General features: G+C 39.7%; 1 protein-coding gene across 16 annotated transcripts in view; it reads right to left on the bottom strand.

Annotated features, from left to right (window-relative positions):
- DMD (dystrophin) overlaps positions 1–20,439 on the bottom strand; it is a 1,901,967-nt gene that overhangs the window by 1,525,932 nt on the left and 355,596 nt on the right. For all 16 annotated transcript variants that reach the window (XR_008319265.1, XM_053308495.1, XM_053308494.1 and 13 more), the window contains one exon: positions 3,553–3,614. Coding sequence is in view for 15 of the 16 variants with exons in the window: in XM_053308495.1 (XP_053164470.1) it covers positions 3,553–3,614 (62 nt within the window). In the remaining variant the exon portion in view is untranslated. The remainder of the gene's footprint in view (positions 1–3,552; positions 3,615–20,439) is intronic.

The raw sequence follows: 20,439 nt of genomic DNA, 5'->3' as shown, positions 1-20,439 counted from the left end.
GCAAATCCCAGTTGTTCTAAACAGAATTTGCAAAACAACAACAACAAAACAGGCTATGAAACATTTCCCTGTATCATGCATATACTTCAGGACCTAAGTTCTAATTGACCTGTTATTTAATAAATCTGTATCTTTTTCAGCAATGAACGGTGCAGAAACAACAGAAGACACATAGTGAAGTCTCTCTTTACACATTATATCTCCAGCACCTAAATCATACATGCTGAAAATATAACAGATCTTACTTATAAACATGTGTTTTGAAAATGCTTATGATGCAGACAAGTGAGGGAGCTCCTGTCACCATGGCCCCCTTCTGAGAGACTAATGTCAGGGCATTAACAAGTAAGGTAGTGCTTGGACAATAATGGTTTCAGGACAAGGATATCACTGGATACAACTACAGAGCATCAAGCTGAACCACAAAGTTTTATAATTAGTTCATGTCTTGAAACTCCAGACACAGCCTCTTCTTTCCAAAGTTTTATTAGGAGGGGCAATACGCAGGAGAAGAGCAGCAAAAGAGATGAGTAGTAGTATTTGACCCTTTCTCCAACCCACCATTTTCTACAGCTGCCCTTTCTTAGCCGAGGTTCCATCTCCATATTTAACACAGAAGGCATCCTGAATGTTGGATACGATCCATTTCACTCTCAAAAAACAAAAATAAAGCCATTCTTGCTGAGTATACACTCTGCACCATATATCAGATTCCATATATCAGATGTAAGAGACTCTACATGGCTGGAACTACAGGGCATTAAATTCTCCTTTAGGCCATATTTTTGCATTAGCTAGAAAAAAATGATTGCAACTATATTATATATGCTGAAGCCTGCAGAGAAGACAAAGTTACATAAGCTTTCATTTACTAAATTCTTGTTCTCCTGTGCATTGTTTCAATCATCTTATCATCATAATATATTTGAACATCCATGCTGAAACCTTTGGGACACAAAACAAATTTTGAAGTAAAACTAAAAAATATAACAGTATCAAAAAATATGGAATAATCCAGAAATGTCAACAGGAAATTTAAATCTTTGAGGTTCACTCTATCACACTACCATTCCTTTATCTCCTTTGTAATCACAGCCTAGAGCAGGCCTGTTCAACTTTGGTTCCCCAGCCATTTTTGGACTACAATTTCCCTAATCCCCAGCCAAAGTGGCCAATAGCCAGGGATTATGGGAGCTGTAGGCCAACATTTACAGGAGGACCAAAGTTGAGCAGGCCTGGCCTAGAGTCTATAAGATCACCCCACAGTATAACCATCCCTTATGCAAAATCATTTATTCAAGCTTTTGGTTAGCTGAAGCCTTTGTATGTTCCCTAGGTGGTGTGTGTGTGTGTGTGTGTGTGTGTGTGTGTGTGTGTGTGTATAAAATATGGGACCTACATTGAAAATTAACTGCTCTGTTTGTAACTTTACATAACAGAATGCTATTTCGTGTGGGTCAACACCCTAGAACATTCACTTGACCTTTGACAGAGGCCTCTACCCACACGAATAATTCTCTTGAAAATATTTGCATTGGAAAAATGGGATTTACCAACCTTCAGTATTTTTGGAAATTTTATTGTTGAAAAGCAGTCATAACTATATAAAGTGTTATTCACAGCACAAGAAACCATAAGAAGTATAGGCTGTTCATACGTCCATGCAAAATCAGGCTAAGGGAGCCCCGCCTGGTTTTGCATGTGTGGGTGAACTGCCAGGATTGTGCCTGATCCCGGATGTACCAGCAAACTTGCCTGTGAAGGCTTCCTCTAAAATGGAGTTAGGAGGGCAGCACTCTCCAAACTCTGTTTTTTTTAAATCGTGTGGCAGCTGTGGATGCTTGCAGCCATGGATTCCAGATTTGGGGGGGGGCGGCAGCATTATGCAACGCACACTTACACGGTGCATTGTAGGTGCTCTGGGCGGCAGGATGGCTCATCCCAACCCCTGATCCTCCCCACTGCCTGGGTCAGAGGGAAATGTCTGGGCGCGCAGGGAGCATACCCAGCAACGGCAGGTGGATTGTCTCTGGGGAAGGTAGGTTTAACCCGCCTCTCCTGCAGCCCACCTCAAGCCATTTTCACTGCATGTGAGAAAGGGCTCATACAGTCAGGATCTACCAGAACTATATCTTCCCTAGATCAGACTGCTGTCATGGCAGCACTAAAATTAGGACCAACTCCAGTTTGAGGGAACCTTTGGCAAGGCAACATCTGATGGACTCTTCCTACTTGATAGTGATGCTACATAGGATATTGTGGTGGGGGGGACATGGCAGGCAGCAATTTCCTGCTACAATGCTGTTATGCTTCTACTGGCTTGTCAAGAATGAAGCAAACCCACATCACTGGAATAGTAAGCAGAGGAAAGCCTTCCCAGCTGGCAGCCACCAGTTACTCCCTGGGCTCAATTCTAAACACCCTAATGTGCTGGGCCCTTGACAGCTGCCCAACAGTGCCTTAAGCTGGCCAAAGGTAAAAGGAGGTTAAACACTAATGTTTATCTGTCACACTGCAGCACACATTTGAATGGATTTCTTTTTATATTGTGAGCATCTCCTCATTCCACTTTGAAAACTTTTTGTTGAAAAAAATAATATTCTTCAAAGAACATCTTTATCAAGGGCTGAATACAACAAATATAAGTTCTGGAAAGCTCTGGATAGTGTCAAAATTTTGTTTGAAGTTGCTTAGTATATCCATCGTTTATACTTATATTTTCTTCCAAATAATTGTTATCCTTTTTTATTTTTATTTTATTCTTAATAAACCCTATTCCATTCCAAGATTTAAAAAAAATCATATCAGTTGGTCATCTGCATTTGGTCATTATGCATTTGGTCATAAATGCACGCCCTTTAGCCTAATCGTACCGACAACCATTTCTGAAACTACACAAACTATTTGACAATTCTGTAATCAAGCCTATTCATTTAACATAATCACAGAATCTTCAGCAAACAAAGATACCACTGATCACAAATTATTAACTGTGTTACCATGAACTCATGTTTCAAAAATTAACACTATTTAACACATGTTTCAAAAATTAACACTATTGAATTATCATCATCTAAATTAGTCATTATTATAAAATAAGCCCAGAGAAAACAGCACAAAAACTCTGAGAACACTACATACAGTAGCTCTACCAAACCCCACAGCCCATCAATTTCTAAGTGAAGGTCAAGAACTAGGGCCACCAATTTCAGTTTCTAACATCAAACTGAAATGTATGGAGAAATACAGATTAATGTTTTTAAACACATTTTAATCAGAAACTGTACTCAAATCTTGTCCATGAATGTTATATTAGAGACTGGCTGATCACCATGCAGGCTTCTTCAGGAAGAGTTTCTCCAAAGTTTCACTTCCACTACAACTTCAATCACCTTCAAAACCCTTGTTCAGGACAATAAGCCAACCCATCCAACATTAAAAAGATAATAGCCATACTGAGCATTCAGTTGAGCTTTAAGTTTAACTTTTTGCAAGCTTTGAGCATTTTTGAAAAGTTGCCCTTAAAATATATTGACAAATGAGTAGTCTTACCTTTGCAAACTGTGCATTTACCCATTTTGTGAATGTTTTCTTTTGAACATCTTCTCTTTCATCTGAAAACAGAAAGTACAGTTTGTCAGTTAATGCTATTGACTGAAAGGTTAATGTAGTTAGTTGTTGGCTAATATTACTGGTAGTTTTGGCAACTCAGAATAAATACACAAACAATGTTATTTTAAATGAATTTTAAATCTTTAACCGAAAGTGTGGTTTTATATAGTTACTATCCAATTTCAGCTACAAAACATTTAAATGGCACAGTTGAGCATAAACCATTTATTTGAATAATTTAAATGAAAACAGATGACCTTCCAACACAGGGCTAGTTTTGGCCTATAACCCATAGCCCTCAGACTACTGCAGTACAGTATGGTTCTGTGCTGTTAACCAACCTCAATAGTCTGTTGTTGATGGGTTTAATCAACTTGATTGATGGGTGAATCATTATTAACGGCTCACATACAGAGCAACCTTGGGAAGAGCTTTTGGGAAGCTCAAGGGTCTGCCCAGGAAGGCAGGAAAGAGTGGTTGTGTGGATTCAGCATTCCACTGGGATCACTCTGTATGTGAACTATTATTGTTGTTGTTGTTGTTGCTGAAGTTGTTAATGTACAATTGAGCCCTCAATTGCAAAGGTGTACAGATATCCTCACCCAGAAAAAGAAAAGATAGAAATCAGGAAAAAGAAGGGAAAAGCTGATTAAAATTAGTGTGACGTTCCTAATAGTTCAGATAGGCAAGAGAGTGATTTGTGATGTTTCTCGCAGTGGTTTTATAGCATCCAACAAGAACCATTGACACTAGTGTAACCAACATCTCCATAGCAACATTCAGCTAGGCTCGCTGGGACAATATTTGTAACTTATGAGCAACTTACTTACTTACTTACTTACTTACTTACTTACTTATTTATTTATTTATTTATTTATTTATTTATTTAATACATTTCTATACTGCCCAAAACACAAGTTCTCTGAGCAACTATGAGCAATTTGTGAGAATATATCTTTGTAACTGTAACTCTGTGTGTTATTACAAGTTATAAAGTTACATCTTTGTAACTTGTAACTCTATGAGGCACTTCACACAATTGGTGTGAAGCACCAGGAGTGTCAGTGCGGAGAGAGGGGGCTTAGCCCACTTTCCCCAGACATGAGCAACCGCTCGTTGCTGCGTGGGCAGATCAGCTGCCCAGATAAGTGGCTGCTCCAGTAGGGTGCTCCTGCGTCCAGCCTCAGCTCCGTTGGGAGAAAGGGAGTGCTGCCATGAAGCACCCCAGCCCCCTGAATTCCAGGAAGGCACAGCACAAATGTGCAGCGCCTTCCTGAGGTTCCCCCCCTTCCCCAAGAGTGCCACAATCAAAAAGGTGAGGTAAATGGAGTGCTCCGTTAACTTCGTTTAAGGGGAGGAGTTGTTAGGTGGGCTAGCCGCCAGGGAACCTTTCCCATGATTGATCAAAACTGGGCTGGCCTTCGGTAGCCCGGTTTTGATCAATCATGTGAATAGCTTCTGTGGTGTTTTTCCCCTAGAATTAACATTTTACTATTGGTTTTCAGGATATTGTAGTCAATTAACTGGCAAGTCTTTTTTTTCCTTTTTAAAACAGTATTAAAAGTCTTGTGAAAATTGTAAAGTACTCAACAAAATTGCAAACCTCCAGGATATTAATAACGGACACAGTAGTAATTCAAACATAAGCCCAGATACATTTGTGATTGGGGCTCAAACAAATAATTCAAAATAATTAACTGGAAATGGTAAAATACCACCCAGTTTTATTTTACAGCAATGTGTCTGAATGCTCTATTCAATGTTCAAGGTATCAGACAACTTTCATATCAAGCAAATGAGAACTGGGCCTTCCATAACAAACTTGTTTCTCTTACTGACTTGGAGCAGTATGTGGCCACTATGGGCAGTTCAATAAAACTAGTGAGCGGCTTCCAGGAGTTCACCAAGAAATAAGTAAATGACTGTAATGCAGTTATTGCAGGATTATCAAATAATTGTCTATTTTAAAAGCTGAAAGCGAATACTGCTTGCCGTAGCATCATGCTTTGCAACTCCTTTCAACTCAAGAGGGGTTTCAGAGATTAAAAGATGCAGGAACAACAGTCAAATAATTAGGTTTTTTTAATAGATGTCTGTGCACCCTAAAAACAGCTTCTGCATCTGACATTAATGCAAGGGGCATGGCCAGACTCCAACTTGGGACCGCTCAGCCCCATTCACAAGACATTCACAAGCCAGTACTGCATTTCCAGCCCAGCTGGGAGTGCCTCTCTCTGTCTCGCGAGACCAAGAGAGGTGCTGCTGGCCAGGCTGGAAATGCAGTGCTGGCTGAAGTGTCTCACAAATGGAGCTGAGCAGCCCTGTCTTCGCAACTGTCCATGCTCCCTGCATCAATGTCAGATGCAGGGGTGTGTGGCTAGAGGCTGTGGGGTGGCCCCCGGAAAACGGCGGCTCATGTTCTTTGAACAAATCAACACAATGGTGGCTTTGCCCTGTAACCCATGAAGTACCTAACATTGCCCACCCCAAACACAATACCACCAGCCTGAGAAATTCACCTATCAGATAATTAAGAGAATGTTATACACTGAAGAGACATGGGGCAGTAGTTTTGAATGTCAGGATATTTTCCAATACAGGGTTATACAAGCTCAAGATTCTACCAGGTCTCCCTCATTAAAAAAAAAGAAAAGAAAGAAAACATTCAGCATGCTGTCAAAAGTAGGATTCTCATTTGAAAAGTTCAGTAATAAACTTCAGAAGGTTCTGCTCAGTCTGAAAGGCACATGTATATGAACTACATGTGAAATCCATCACTTTAATAAATGTGCTTTTCTTCTTTTCACTCTGAAAGAAGATGGCAAAGCTTTTTGATACAAGTTAATCTTTTGTTCTGAAAACCTTGCTTAGGTAACTGACATTTACTGTCCTTTGAAATAAATGTTTTTCTAGCTACAACAAAGTAGCCTTATGAATACTGAATAGCAGCAGCCTTTTCTATCATATGCATATAATGAGTTGCTTTCTTACTTTGAGGCATAAGTGTTTTTTAAAAAATCTAAAATAGGTCATGAAGTAATTAATGGCCTGATCCTATGATGCAGGCTTCTTGCTGGAATACTTAGGCTTATGCTTAAGAAAAGCAAATGCTACGGTTGTGCATGGATGATCTGATCCAATCCTGATCTAATGCAAGCAGTTCCCCATGTCAGGGACGGAGTAGGGTCCTGGCAAAAAGGCTAGCTATGAAGAGCAGATACAGTTTGCGGTCCCCTGGAAATAAGTTGGAATACAGCCTTAGCAACTCATACAACTATTGATGTGTCTTGCATCTTCAAATAGAGTAATGTATTTACTTGAATCCAAGACTAGGTATTGGAAGAATTTTTGATATTAGAAACTGGGATGTTATCTTAAATTTAGAGTCCTCTTTCTTTTGAGTAAATGCAGGTATAACCTGTATTGAACCTCTGTTTTTAAGGTGGTCGTCAAACATTCAGAGTCATCTTTAATTTGTGTAAATACAGTATAAACCTTTCAGGTGTTTCAGCCAAAAAGGTTCTTTGTTTCATTCTAAATATCAAAGCTAAGTCTATTTCTGATGTCTAAAATCTTCTGATTTTTTTTTTTTTAACTCCTTCTCTGGAAATTGGTGTGTGTGTGCGTGCGCGCGCATGTGTGTATGTCCTACTGAAGGCGGATTTTTAGAGCCATATACATTTAAATATATCCTGCCTTGTACCCCCCTTGGGAAAGTTTGAATTGCTTATCAGCCAAGATAGAGATTTTTATCATCAAACAAAAGCAGTAAAAATAAAACTCGAGCAGATCTCCATGTCTTTCTTAAGACTTTACGACGGCAAGAGTCATCTTTAAAAAGATGACTTCTTGTATTGCTCATATGCTTGTAGTAGGAATGATATAGTTATTATCTAGCAAACAGGCTTCATCTCCCTCTCTCGCTGGCCCACAGTATAATCTGTTCAGAAAAGGTGTTTCTCTCCTACATATTTAAGTTCAAGACACTGAACTGATAACCATACAGTAATTAATGTCTAGAGCTAGTAAAAAAATCAATTTTTTCTGAACAATATGGGTGTTAAATATAGTTATTTTAGTAAAGATGATACTCTCTGTCTTCATCTGGCTGCTGCTCTTTTTGCACATTTTCTATTTGTATGTCTCCTCCATTTCTTGGCCACTACATATTGAAAACATACACTCCTGGTAACACACACTGTTTTCGTTCAGGCACCATGAAATATACAGTATTATGCCACTCTCCTCAAACACCTCCATTTCTTGGCCACTACATATTGAAAACATACACTCCTGGTAACACACACTGTTTTCGTTCAGGCACCATGAAATATACAGTATTATGCCACTCTCCTCAAACACTGATTGGAAGGAAGATGAACCAATTGCAGCATGCTTGGAACAGATGCAAGCCTTAGGCAATAAAGCAGATATGTCACATCACTGCTCTTCCCTCTTAGTGGTTTCCATACACAATCATCCCTAGCCAACCAAGGGTTTCCCAATTGTGGTTTTGAGTATCCACAACTGGGAAATGGCAACTGATCTCACCAACCATGACCTGAGTATCTAAGGTTTAGCAATACCATTTGGCAATTCTGGGAGGATTTCACAATTTGGGGGGTGACTTTCAGGGATGAGGGGTAATTTCTGGGGGTTCCCCTTCACTCTTATTCCCCTTCTTTTTAGTGACTCATGGTGATTCGGAGGGATTTTTTCTAACTTTTTCTACTATATTTTCTGGTCCTTTCTTGACTGTGATTCTCCTAATCCCTGTTTGACATTTCAAAAATTAAAATTTCAAAAATTAAAATTCAAAAATTTCAGTGGCTCGCCAACCACAAGGTTTTCCCAGAATGGAACCCTCGTGGTTGGTGAGGAATGACTGTATGGCACATCACCATATCTGAAGACAAAGAAACTTTGTGACATCATAAGCAACAGAGAAAAGCATGTAAAAAGCCACACGATCACTGGATAGAGTTCGATACCGCCTGATACAATATGGAAAATATAGTATCAGGTGGTGTCGATCTTACTGATTTTGTATTGAAAACAATTCAAAAGCAAAATGCTGCCAATAGGGGCTGTATTGAATCAGATCCAATTATTATTATTGTTACAATTCAGTGCATAGCCCTACTCCCTATGATTGAGGTACACCTTGAAAACCTTTAGGGCTTTGCCAAGCTAATATTATATGAGAAAACACCATATTTCCAGTTCAAAGTTCACAGAAACATTTTCTTCAGAAGAGAAAAGATAGCATCAGGCTAATGGAGGTAATCACAGAGGGGACAGTTCTGAGAGTTAATCAAGGGACATAGCATAACAGATGCACAAGTGGGCAAGACAATAATAGTTTGGAATATGCAATCAGCCTTCAGTAGATCAAGAATTAATAATTAGTTGCTATTACCAGACAATGTTCATAGATAGGTAATATTTCACAATATAACCTTCCAACCTCATTAAGAAATCTTTGTATTTTCTACATCTTGTAGAATGTCCATGATTATACTTTAGCATGGGGGAAAATATTCTATAGAAACCAACAGAAGATCAAAAAGCTTACAGGTCAGAAAATAAAATGTATCCTCTAAAAATAAAATGAGGTAGCTTTGAAACTACTACCACATATTGTGCCATGCAGAACAACTTTGAACTCTGCTCACCATCTCTGAGCCTCAGCATATTGTCAGTATTATTTTTAGCAGGGTACCACTTTATCTAACCATGTATGAGTTGGAAGAATTCTACTTCAACTGTGCTTAGAAACAAACCATAATCTGTCATGACATCCAAACCAACCACATTAGAATCAGGGGTCATACCCTGATTGCCAAAAGGAAGTACTTTTTCACACAACACATAATCTATGGAATTCTCTGCCACAAAATCCACAGCCTGAATTGCTTTAAGAGGGCTTTAGATAAATTCATGGAGGCCAGGTCTTTCAATAGCTACTAGTCTGAGGGTTACAGGCCATGTCCAGCCTCAGAGGCTAGATGACTCAAAATACCAGTTCCAGGAGAGTAACAGCAGGAGAGAGGGCATGCCCTCACCTCTTGCCTGTGGGCTTCCCAGAGGCATCTGGTTGGCCACTGTGCAAAACAGGATGCTTAACTAAATGGGTCTGATCCAGCAGGGCTGTGCTTATGATCCTGGCTTGTTCTAACAAAAGCACTCAAAATAAACCACCATCTGAATCCAAAGTTTGAGGATAGGTTCAGATAGTGATTTATTGCAAGACTTTTGGTTATAATAAGCCAAGATTTATCCATTTTGATGCCATTCTCAATCCTGGCTTATTTGTAACTAAATAAATAAACCATGCAGACATAAATGATGCTTATGTCCCAGGCATGTAACCCTTGCCTTTCTCCTCCAAAGGCATAAACAAATGGCAGACCTGAGCAACATGCTGCACAAATAGCAAGGGGGACAGGGCCAGTGTTTGTCCATGGTGGCCCTGCAGCATTTGGGGGGAACACATGCCTCACTGACACCTCTTGTGTGTGATGGCATCACATGCAAGGGGCATAGCCAGAGTAATGGAGGGCCCACACGATGTGCTCTCTGGAGATAATCTCCAACAATGTTCTGTTTTGTTCATGTACCAGCAATGAATACGGCTGGGGAATGAGGACCGTGAAGAAATGAAGACTCACCTGAGGTGAGTCAGGCAGTCCCTAAGAGGTGCGTGGCTCAGGTTCTCTGAACTCATCTGTGCTATTATAGCTCTGACCCTGAAACCATGACCTAAACCTTCAAACCTTGGGTTTAGATTGTAATCAGATGTATAATTCTGTTGACTGAAACATCGGCAGGGGGAGGAAAGCATGCATGCCCAAAACTGGAAAAAATTGTGAGCAAGCCAAAGCAATTCTTCAAAATTTGTACATGGGCAATCAGAAGTAGAATTATTCCCATCTTAAGAGAGTGCCTTCTGCTTCAGGATCCTCACCACTTATTAAGATTTTCTGGTTAAGTCCATCTATGATTGCCTCCATATCATCTGGTGGATGGCCTTTTCTATAGCCATCCTGAGGCTTTGGAATGAACTCCCTGTCACTGTAAAAGCGTCACCATTCTAGCTATCTTTAGAAGAGCTCCCAAGACACAATTATTTGATAATTTAATTTAATTATTTTAAACTATTTTAAACAACAATAAGTCTGCCTTCACATACAATGACAAACTGCAGGACCATTGGACAATTCATTCGACATAATGCTGCTTTTTGACCTGACATTTTGGTGGCAAAATTTAAAAGGTAATCGACGGTTCCAATTCAGGTTTGGGGGCTAAAAAGGACAAGTGGTTTGGTGATGAAACCGTGGGTTCACACTTTTGTTGACCAAATTCTTGAACCAATACCACAGTTACCTCTGGTCTCACGTTATATCTGAAGGTGGCCTCTCCGTTATTTTAAACTAATTTTAACTATTTTAATTTTTTGTTTTAACTATGGTTTTAGTGTTTTAATTTATTTTTTAATGTAAACTACCATGAGACGCTCATTTTGGCAGTCCAAAAAATGTAATAAATTAATAAATTTATATGAACATGAGAGGAGGTGAAACCAAGGTTTAATCTTGGCTTAAACCACCAAATGGTGGGTGTGAAACCCACCCACCATTTGGAAGGGATTTTTAAAAAGCATATATATATATAACATTCATATTGGGTATTTAATTCATTCTGCTACCTAAACTTTGTTCTATTAGCATCAGTGATAAGAAGTACTTATTTTGAAGTCATTGGTATACTTCATGCATATGAAGCTTTATGGTAGCTATATTTAGTGCATATGAAGCCTGGAGGTAGCTATATCTAGACTTCGATGATACATAGAATTGTAAGGAGGTTTAATTCCCTATTTTGGGGAGCTCACATGACTGGCAGCTGAAACCTGTAAAAAATATTTATATATGGCCATTTATGTCACTAGCATATTAGTGGCAGACTGGCAGGAATGCTAACAAAATCAGGGGCATGACACCACCAGTAGAGCTTCTTGGTGGAAAAGGCTTCATGACCAGTATCACTATGCTTTTCACAGAGCAGTCAAGTCAGACTTTAACCAAATAAAATCAACACAAAGGATGTAGATAGAATGACTTTATATTTTACCACTGTCATCAAATCCAACAAAGACCCATTTTCAAATGAAATCCAATTAGCATAATGTCTTTCAAATTATATTCTCGCAACTCCTTAGTAATCGTAGAATATTCACGAAGAGTATATCAAAGGATATTATTAAAGTTGGTGAAGAATGAAAGAAAATTAACAAGAGTATTGATTTTGCTAGTCTTGTCATGTCAAATAAGTATGTGGACAACCTATCCTGCAGTTTCTTATTTTGCTGGATTGATTTTTAATGCAGTGTTAGTGGCACTCTCAGTTTAAGGTGATTACTAAGGCTCTGAATTAGGTCTAGCCGTGTGTCAGTGCTAGGATTCACATTTAAATCAGGATTCACCAGTAACCTTTCTTTATAAGCATGGCTGACACTGTGCCTCCTTTCCAGTTTTACATCTCTCATTCTCTAAGTACAAATTACATTTATGGTACAAGAAAATCTATTAGTTTAAAAGGATTCACCAAGAGCGTTATTTCATGCTTAAAAAAAAAAATCTTACCATCACATATCATCTTAAACTCTCATTCAATTTTAAGATTATACTAATTTTGCAACCTGGGATGCTTTCCAAATGTTATTAATGTCACAGTGTCATAATTTATGAAGACTGCTGATAAGGATAGGCATTGATGTTGCAACATGCATAATATTTCAGCAAATATTACAGCAATTGCATTTTATCATGGGATGTAGGACATTTAATTTCTTTCAATTATCAACCAGAGAAAGTAGATGCAGTTTGTTTATATAGGATAAATCATAATGAGTAATTAACACCAACAAGCATTCAATTGGCAGCTCTCTGGGTTAGCTTTCAGTGTTTATATCCATTTCCCATGGACCTTGAAACCCTAATGTGGGCATTCGTATTTACAGATGAATATTCCTCCTTTCTACTATTTAGTATTCAAGGCAGCTTACAAACACATTTGAATACCATTGTTTACAGTTCGAGAATGTGTGTGTGTGGTGGCGGGGGGCAAGTTTCCCAATATAGATATTCTATCCTAAGGAATAGGCTTCTTCACTCCACACCTGATATCTATTCTGGTTCTGGCTGTTTCAGCCTTGGCAGTGGGGCAGAAAGCAAGCCCTTTGTGGAAGTACCCATCACTCAGCCCAGATCTGGAAGCAGAGCAGATCATATCCGGGTTGGGATGATATGTCTGGAGGATTCTCAGGAACATATTTTCCATAAGACCATATTTTTCATAAGGTGCTTGCTGACAGAAGGGTTGGATTGCCAAAAATTGTGCTTCCCCCTCGACACAACGGAAAAGCCTAGCTTGCTAGTGCAGAGTTAGTCTGGATCTTGTCCACTGTTATATTTTCAAGCCATAAAATGGCATATCTTATAAACAATTTACAGCTTAGAGCAGCATACATAGGGGTCCCTTCTGGACTCCCATCTAGACATGTTTCCTGACCAGGCCTACTTACCTTCACAGATTCCTCAAGATGACAATGCTTTGGGCTACAGTCTGCAGCCCACGAATTAAGCACACCTCAGGAAACAAACTGAATTATACTCTTCCTATCACTGTAGTCAAAACTGGAAAAGAGTTGCCAGATCTCTGTTGCCAGATTTGGCTTATTTTAAGCCAAATTTTGGGTTACGGCCCATTTGACCCACGAGTATATCCCTTAGGTTCTGGCAGTGTGGCGAGTGATGCAGCGGCAAGAGGCACTTTTAAGCCTAAATTAGAAGGTGCTTACCTCTGCTCCAGTAGCACATGCAAGCTGCTCCAAGCTGCAGCATGCCACCCAGCTCCCCCTGTGTCAGGGGATCGGCTTCATCACAGTCCTGGCTTCTGCAGAGCCAATCCCCCACCAGTGACCAGGTGAATGGCAGAGCCAGTGCCCAGAGGCGTAACTAGGGAAAACGGCGCCCGGGGCAAGCACTGAAATTGTGCCCCCCCCGCCGTGCCCCCCCCCGCTGCCCCCCCAACATACATCTGACTGACACACATGTGTTTTTTCCTCACAACAACCCTGTGAAGTTGGCTTGTATCTCAAACACCAGAATTATGATGCAATGAATGATGATACATCTTACATTACACTTAGGTTTTTCCTCACAACAACCCTGTGAGTGACTTTATGTATTTTAACAAAACGAAAACCAAGGACTCCAGAGTAATTCGAGGGACTAGGGTGATAGTGCTAAAGACTCCTTATTCTCCCGCTGTTAAAGAAAGACTCCCCTTTTCCAAAACCGTGTGCTATTTACACCAGAAAAGGTTTCAAATGGAGGGGGAAGCCGCGAGATTGAAGTGGGGGGGGGCGGCCACAAGTTTCACCAATGGGTTGGCGTTGGGCTGCTCGTAGATGATGGGGAAGCAGCGAGATTGAAGTGGGGGTGCGGCCGCAAGTTTCACAAAGGGGTTGGGCTGCTGCTGCTCGTAGATCATGTAAGGCTGAGATGCAGAAGGAAGGAAGTGGCAGAATGGGCGGGGAATCAGGGATTGATAAGAATAAGAAGACTACATGACACGACAGAAGAGAAAACACACACCTTGTTGTGACCACCCGCCCGCCGAATCCGCCCGCCGAATCCTTTCTTGTCCGTGCCGCCGGGTGTCCGTGTCCTCCTGCCTGTGCCGGCAGCCCCAGCAACGATGCTCTCCTCCGCGACCGCGCCACGTGCAGGCGAGCCGAGCTGGGAGGACGGACGCACACATGCGCAGCGCGACTCGGCACGCCGGCTGAGTCGTGCGTGCGTGCGTGACTAGAGACCCTCCCTCACCCTCGCTGGCAAGCCACTAGAGGGCCTCTTTCTGGCTGTATATAAGTTCCGTCGCGAGCCAAGGCAAGGCAAGAGCATGGAACTAGGCGCCCGCCGCGGCGCCTGCTGGAAAGCCAGGCCAGCAAAGCAATGGGTGTGTGTGTGTGTGGAAGAGACTGCTCATGGGGGAGGGGGCACCGGAGAAATTTGTATTAATTTTTTTAAAAAAATTATAATAATTTAAAAAAAATTGGGATCTGGCAGCGCCCCCCCACGTGACCCACAAAGATGGCACCCGGGGCACGTGCCCCCCTGCCCCCCCTATAGTTACACCTCTGCCAGTGCCCCACCACAGGGAGTGCTAGGCGGTGTGCTGCAGCTCAGAGGAGCTTGCAAGTGATGCCGGAGCAGAGGTTAGCACCTTCTAATTTATGCCTAAAGCTGCCTCTCAACATTGGAAACCTCTAGTCTATCACTAAAAGGTAAAGTGTGATGTCCAGTCGATTTCAACTCCTGGCGCCCACAGAGCCCTGTGGTTTTCTTTTCTTAGAATGCAGGAGGGGTTTACCATTGCCTCCTCCCATGCAGTATGAGATGATGTCTTTCAGCATCTTCCTATATTGCTGCTGCCCGATACAGGTGCTTCCCATAGTCTGGGAAACATACCAGCAGGGATTCGAAACGGCAACCTTCTGCTTGAGGTGACAGTTTTTATTACTACGAAATAATTGCATGTATTACATTCATACACTAGCAGAGTACAAAAGAAAAAGGTTTGTGCTTGGATAATGCAATAGGCCTCTGAAATGCAGAAATGAATTCAACTTATCAACACTCCTTCCACAACACACCCCATTCACTTCAAACATTTCTGAAGTGTAAAATAAGTTGGTAATACAGCAGCAGTGACAAGATTTAGCACAGCATTTGCATTATGACAACAGCAATGATTATGCTTGAACTATTTGGTTTTTAATTTGAAGCTTCAAAAGTCCCCAGGCCAAAGAGAACTGTTGCATTCAATATTTGTCTTGTGAGGAAACACACACACACACACACACACACACACACACACACACACACACACATCCTAATCCTTAGATAATCCAAATATTGTGAATATACTAGCAGCTAACACAAATCAGTGGCTGACTTGATGCGCAATGTAACACCAGCATTACTAATCAGCCAGCGCTGCTACACATGTAAAAGTCAGTCCTGGAGGTGTGGTACAAGAGCACAGATGTGCAATGCTTAAACAGCATGTATGCACTTGTGCAATGGAATTAATATAGGAAACCATGGAAGATCCATTGCACAAGCATGTGCATGCCACTTTAAGTAGTTGTGCAACTATGCTCTTGTGAAACACCACTGACTTTAATGTACACAGCGGCACTGACTGATTGGTATTGCCAGTGTTGCACTGCCCATTATGACAGCCAGTATTTCTCCAAATAATTTTGTTTCCTGTCTAAACTAATTAGCACACAGACAATTTTAATTTGCTTGACTGACTCCCTATTTTTATTTTGTGACCCAATTAGTTTTTGCTACTTAATTTGAGCAGCAGCTATGACACATATAAGTAAAAACTGTGTTGTTAATGAGAACATAATACATGTATACTCTAGTTCACAACACATCATTTTGCTTTCTACAGTACTGAAATGTATTTTCTTATAATTTAGCTTTGACAGAGGACAGGGATAGATTTGAATTCTTAATTCTTACAGCATATAGGACTCAAGTGCCCTGTGTTGATGCTAAAGTAAAAAAAGAGGAAAAGTTCTATTATCATACCAACCCAGACTAATAGATCAGAAACTAGGCCAACATTAAAAAGTTATAAAAATGTAAGAAATAAAGATGTCTGAGATAGGAATGTAGGTTTTCTTTACATTATAATTTACACTGATTTTATGGGAAAATATTTTACATGCTTATAAGGATGACTTCAAATAGAAGACAACTTGACTGTGATGATCAAAGGAAATCTTAGAAAGCCATCTTGGACTAAATTTTCAAGATACTCCCGTCTACAATTATTTATTTTTCCATGCACTGTTAAAAGCTCCCCACCCACAACCTCAAAGCAGTACAAACAATCCTTTTACTTACTCCCTGAAACTCACAGCCTGCTCTTCCTGCTTATCCCACCTTCCTACTCCCCTAATGTTAAAATTATTAATCAATAAGGAAGAGATCAGAAAAAGCAATAGAGCTATGTGGTGGGGAGAGGAGATAAGGAAATTGAGAGCTAAATAATGGTTAAACCTACAGTCCTCATATGCTTCAAGCTATTCATTCCAATGTTTTGAAGAATGTATAGGAACCCACATCTATTATATATTACACTATCATTAATGATGGGCAAATTCCCCTTGGCATTATTTCATTTCTAATTCGGCTAATATAAGCTTCTTTTAAAAAAAGAAAAGAAATCGTTCTTTATAAGCTCAGTTCCCCTGCTAACTGAACAAAGAGGCACTTTGAAAAAGTGGTGATTCTCTTTATTTAGCAGGGGGGGAAGCAACTGGCCCTATCCACCCCCAGGACAGCATCCCTCCAGTGGCTGTTGCTGGTATCTATCTTATGTTTCTTTCCTAGATTGTGACAGGGAGCCATTTTAAATAATTCATTTATTTCTATGTAAACCTCTTTGGGAATTTTTGTTGAGAAGTTGTATATAAATATTTGTTGTATTCTAAAATGTGGAAACCTGTGATATCTTTGGGACAACCGTGAGACATGAATATCTCTTCTACTCACAAACCCATAACCCTGCCCTGCTGTACCTATTGTGAGTTGATCAGCATTATTCCTGCACTTAATATATACCTATTCAGGACCAAATTAGATGTGAAAACATGTAAAAAGAAGAGGGCCAAACATGGGAGGATTCTGATTTTTCAGAGCTAAACAGGTGGGTGAGGAGGAGCACATCTGTGCTTATATCTCCCTTAACACTTTCCTCCTGCCAAAGTAACCTCGGCTGGTGAAAAGCATCTGGGGGGAGAGGCTGTCAAAGATACACAGCAAGCACTTGTTTAATGAACCAAACTGCTGCCATCATGTCTAGAGTGGTGACTGTGGCCTTTAGAACTAGCACTTGTCAACGTTTCTAGGAAGGCAGAGCATAGCTATATTACAGACCAAGGATATTAAGAAACATACATTACTCTTTTGATAGTTAGCTACAATGAAAACTGATTTCATTCCATTTTTAGAACAGTATAAAGAGCTCCACTGAGGAAAACACTGCCATATTGCTGCCTCAATACAAATTCAATAAGCAAAACTTGCTTTTACAGTGAATTCTCTTTAAAGCCAACAATCCCGTTTTGCAAGCGTATCACAGTCTGACTGTACAGTGAACTTGTCATTAAAAACAGCATGTAAAAAAAGAAATGCTGCCTTGGTTTTCATTTTCAATACCCCTTCTGAGCACTACAGCCATGTTAAGTGCTACAGTCAAGGCATTTAACTCACATTCATCCTTAGAGGCAAGTCAGAGTGAAAAGCAGATTGGGTTTTCCTTTAGGTTTCAGCAAGATACCTCTGAGCTCTTCTCAAAGTGTATAAAATAAACATAAAATATATTCCACAGGGCAGCATGGACTCAAAGCTAAGTTCAGTCCTGTAGCATACATAAATTAATGCTGATGTTCAATAGCCATAATAGCTGAATAGTCTTAAAATTGAAGGCCACTGACTGACTCTAAAATATGTAAAACACACACAAATAATTTTGTCTGCCACTCATTTAATGGGAGCACTTGCACATCTTGAACATTTTACCTTCAGTTTTCTCTTTCTGTTTCTAATCATAAGCATATATTAAACAATGATCTCTTTCCTGTTTCATCTTGCATAGACTTCCTCCTAGTACTAGTCAAGTACTCAAGTAATCCCCTTCTTGTGTGTCTACTCTGCCTTTTACTTACAAGTCTGCAAGCAGGGCTTTTAAAAAAAAGTCTTATATGTCATCTAGCAATATTAGACAACTTAGACAGTAATAAGAACCATCACACTAATTTGTCAGTTGCATTCCATTTTTTAATTAAAGATGTGCACTAACTGAATTTTTTATTTGATATGTGCCCAACTTGAATCACCCCTAATTTGTTTTGTGTCCGAAATTGTCCCCCTAAAACACCACAGATTCAATTAGGATTTGATTTTGATTTATTTGGACCACTTATCAAGGTCCTAGGGGCACCAAATTTGGGTGGTGGGTAGGTCCCCAAGGATGACACCTACCACCCAAACTTCAAGGCTTGGTTGATTTTTAATGTGTGTGTTTTTAAAGTTTTTATTGGTTTTGTATATATCTTCCATACAAAATAATGGGGATTCAAAGTCACCCTATCCTAACCCTAACATGGATTCCCAGATTGCCAACTAACCCCCAAATCACAAGCCACTGGGTACTCAGTTTATATTTTGGGAGTTTTTTATATATGTAGACTCCTTGGTGTGTAATGAATCCTCATAGGGATTCATTATGAGGAAAGGTTATTAGACACCAAAGAATCTAAACACTTTAAAAAAATCTACAACATAAACTGAGTAGTACCCCACTGCCTTGCAGGTGGGGGAGGGGGCGTAGTTGGCACATGGCAGTTAACATTTGGCACTGTCCAAAGACAGTCAAAATGAATAAAGAAATTCAGGTGTGTAATGAATCCAGGAAAAGTTATTATACACCAAAGAATCCAAACATTTGAAAAATAGTGACCACACATTTTGCTCCATAACTCCACTTCTACAAGGGCTAGAGCTTAGCTTTTTTTTTTTTTTTTTTTAATGAAAGCTGGGAATCTGGGGGAATTAATAGGAGGAATCAGAATCTTTAATTGATTCAAATTGAATCTGGCACGATTCGATTTGGACTCGAATCTAGCCAATGAATGACAATTTCTTCTGTCTCCAAATTGCCCGAATCAGGTACAAATTTATTTGTACCTGAATCAATTCAAACATCCCTAATTTGTATTGCTTTACCCATTGGTCAGCTCAATCACTTGCTAGCCAAAACAATCCAGTTTAAAAAAAGTTTGAAATAATCAGAAACTACCCAATTAAACTTCTTCTCTGATCACTCCTAATATGCCTTAGAGCGCACCATCTTCTATATTATATTATCCCCATCATGCATTGAGGTCATCTGGAGAGGTCTGTCTCCAGTTACCACCGGTAAGTCTGGTGGTGACTTGGAACCGGGACTTTTCTGTAGCTGCTCCTGGAATGCACTCCCAGCAAATTTCTGCAGTTTAGGCTCACTGTTGGCCTTTAAGAGAGCCCTGAAAAGGTATTTGTTTGACCAGGCCTTCCAAGGTTTTTAAATAGTTTGGGGTTTTTAAATTGGTTTTAAATGGTTTTTGAATTGTTTTAAAATTGTTTTTATATTGTTTTAAGTAGTGTGTTACAGATGGTGTTTGTTTTATGCCTTTTAAATTTGTTGTGCACCACCAAGAGCCTTTGGATGGGGCGGTCTATACATGTAATAAATAAATAGCCATACACATGCTTATTTATTTATTATTTATTTATTTATCAAATTTGTACACCGCCCCAAATTTTCATCTCTGAGTGGTTAACAATAGCATAAAACAAGTTAGAAACATGGACAAAAAACTTAAAACAATTTAACAATTTAAAAATAAACCAGAGATTAAAACCTAAAGAAAATTGGAAGCTGAGAAAGCTTGGGTGAAAAGATGGGTTGTTTTTTTTGCAACTCACAAAGGAATTTATATGCCTATCTAGGTTATTAAGTGTAACAAAAGGGTTAGAAAACCCTAACCTTTTTGGTAATATGCAGTTACAGCAAGCACATAATTTATAATCATTGAATAGTTTGATTCAAGAACATTCCATGAAATCTTTCACACAAATCGGTTACATAATGGAACATCGACATATACCTGCCTAATGAAGCAAGTGTGCA

This window comes from Hemicordylus capensis, chromosome 3 (assembly GCF_027244095.1).
Source record: "Hemicordylus capensis ecotype Gifberg chromosome 3, rHemCap1.1.pri, whole genome shotgun sequence".
In the NCBI taxonomy this organism is placed as follows: domain Eukaryota; kingdom Metazoa; phylum Chordata; class Lepidosauria; order Squamata; family Cordylidae; genus Hemicordylus; species Hemicordylus capensis.
The sequence above is the reverse complement of the archived record's forward strand: the minus strand, read 5'-3'. Positions and strand labels throughout refer to the sequence as shown.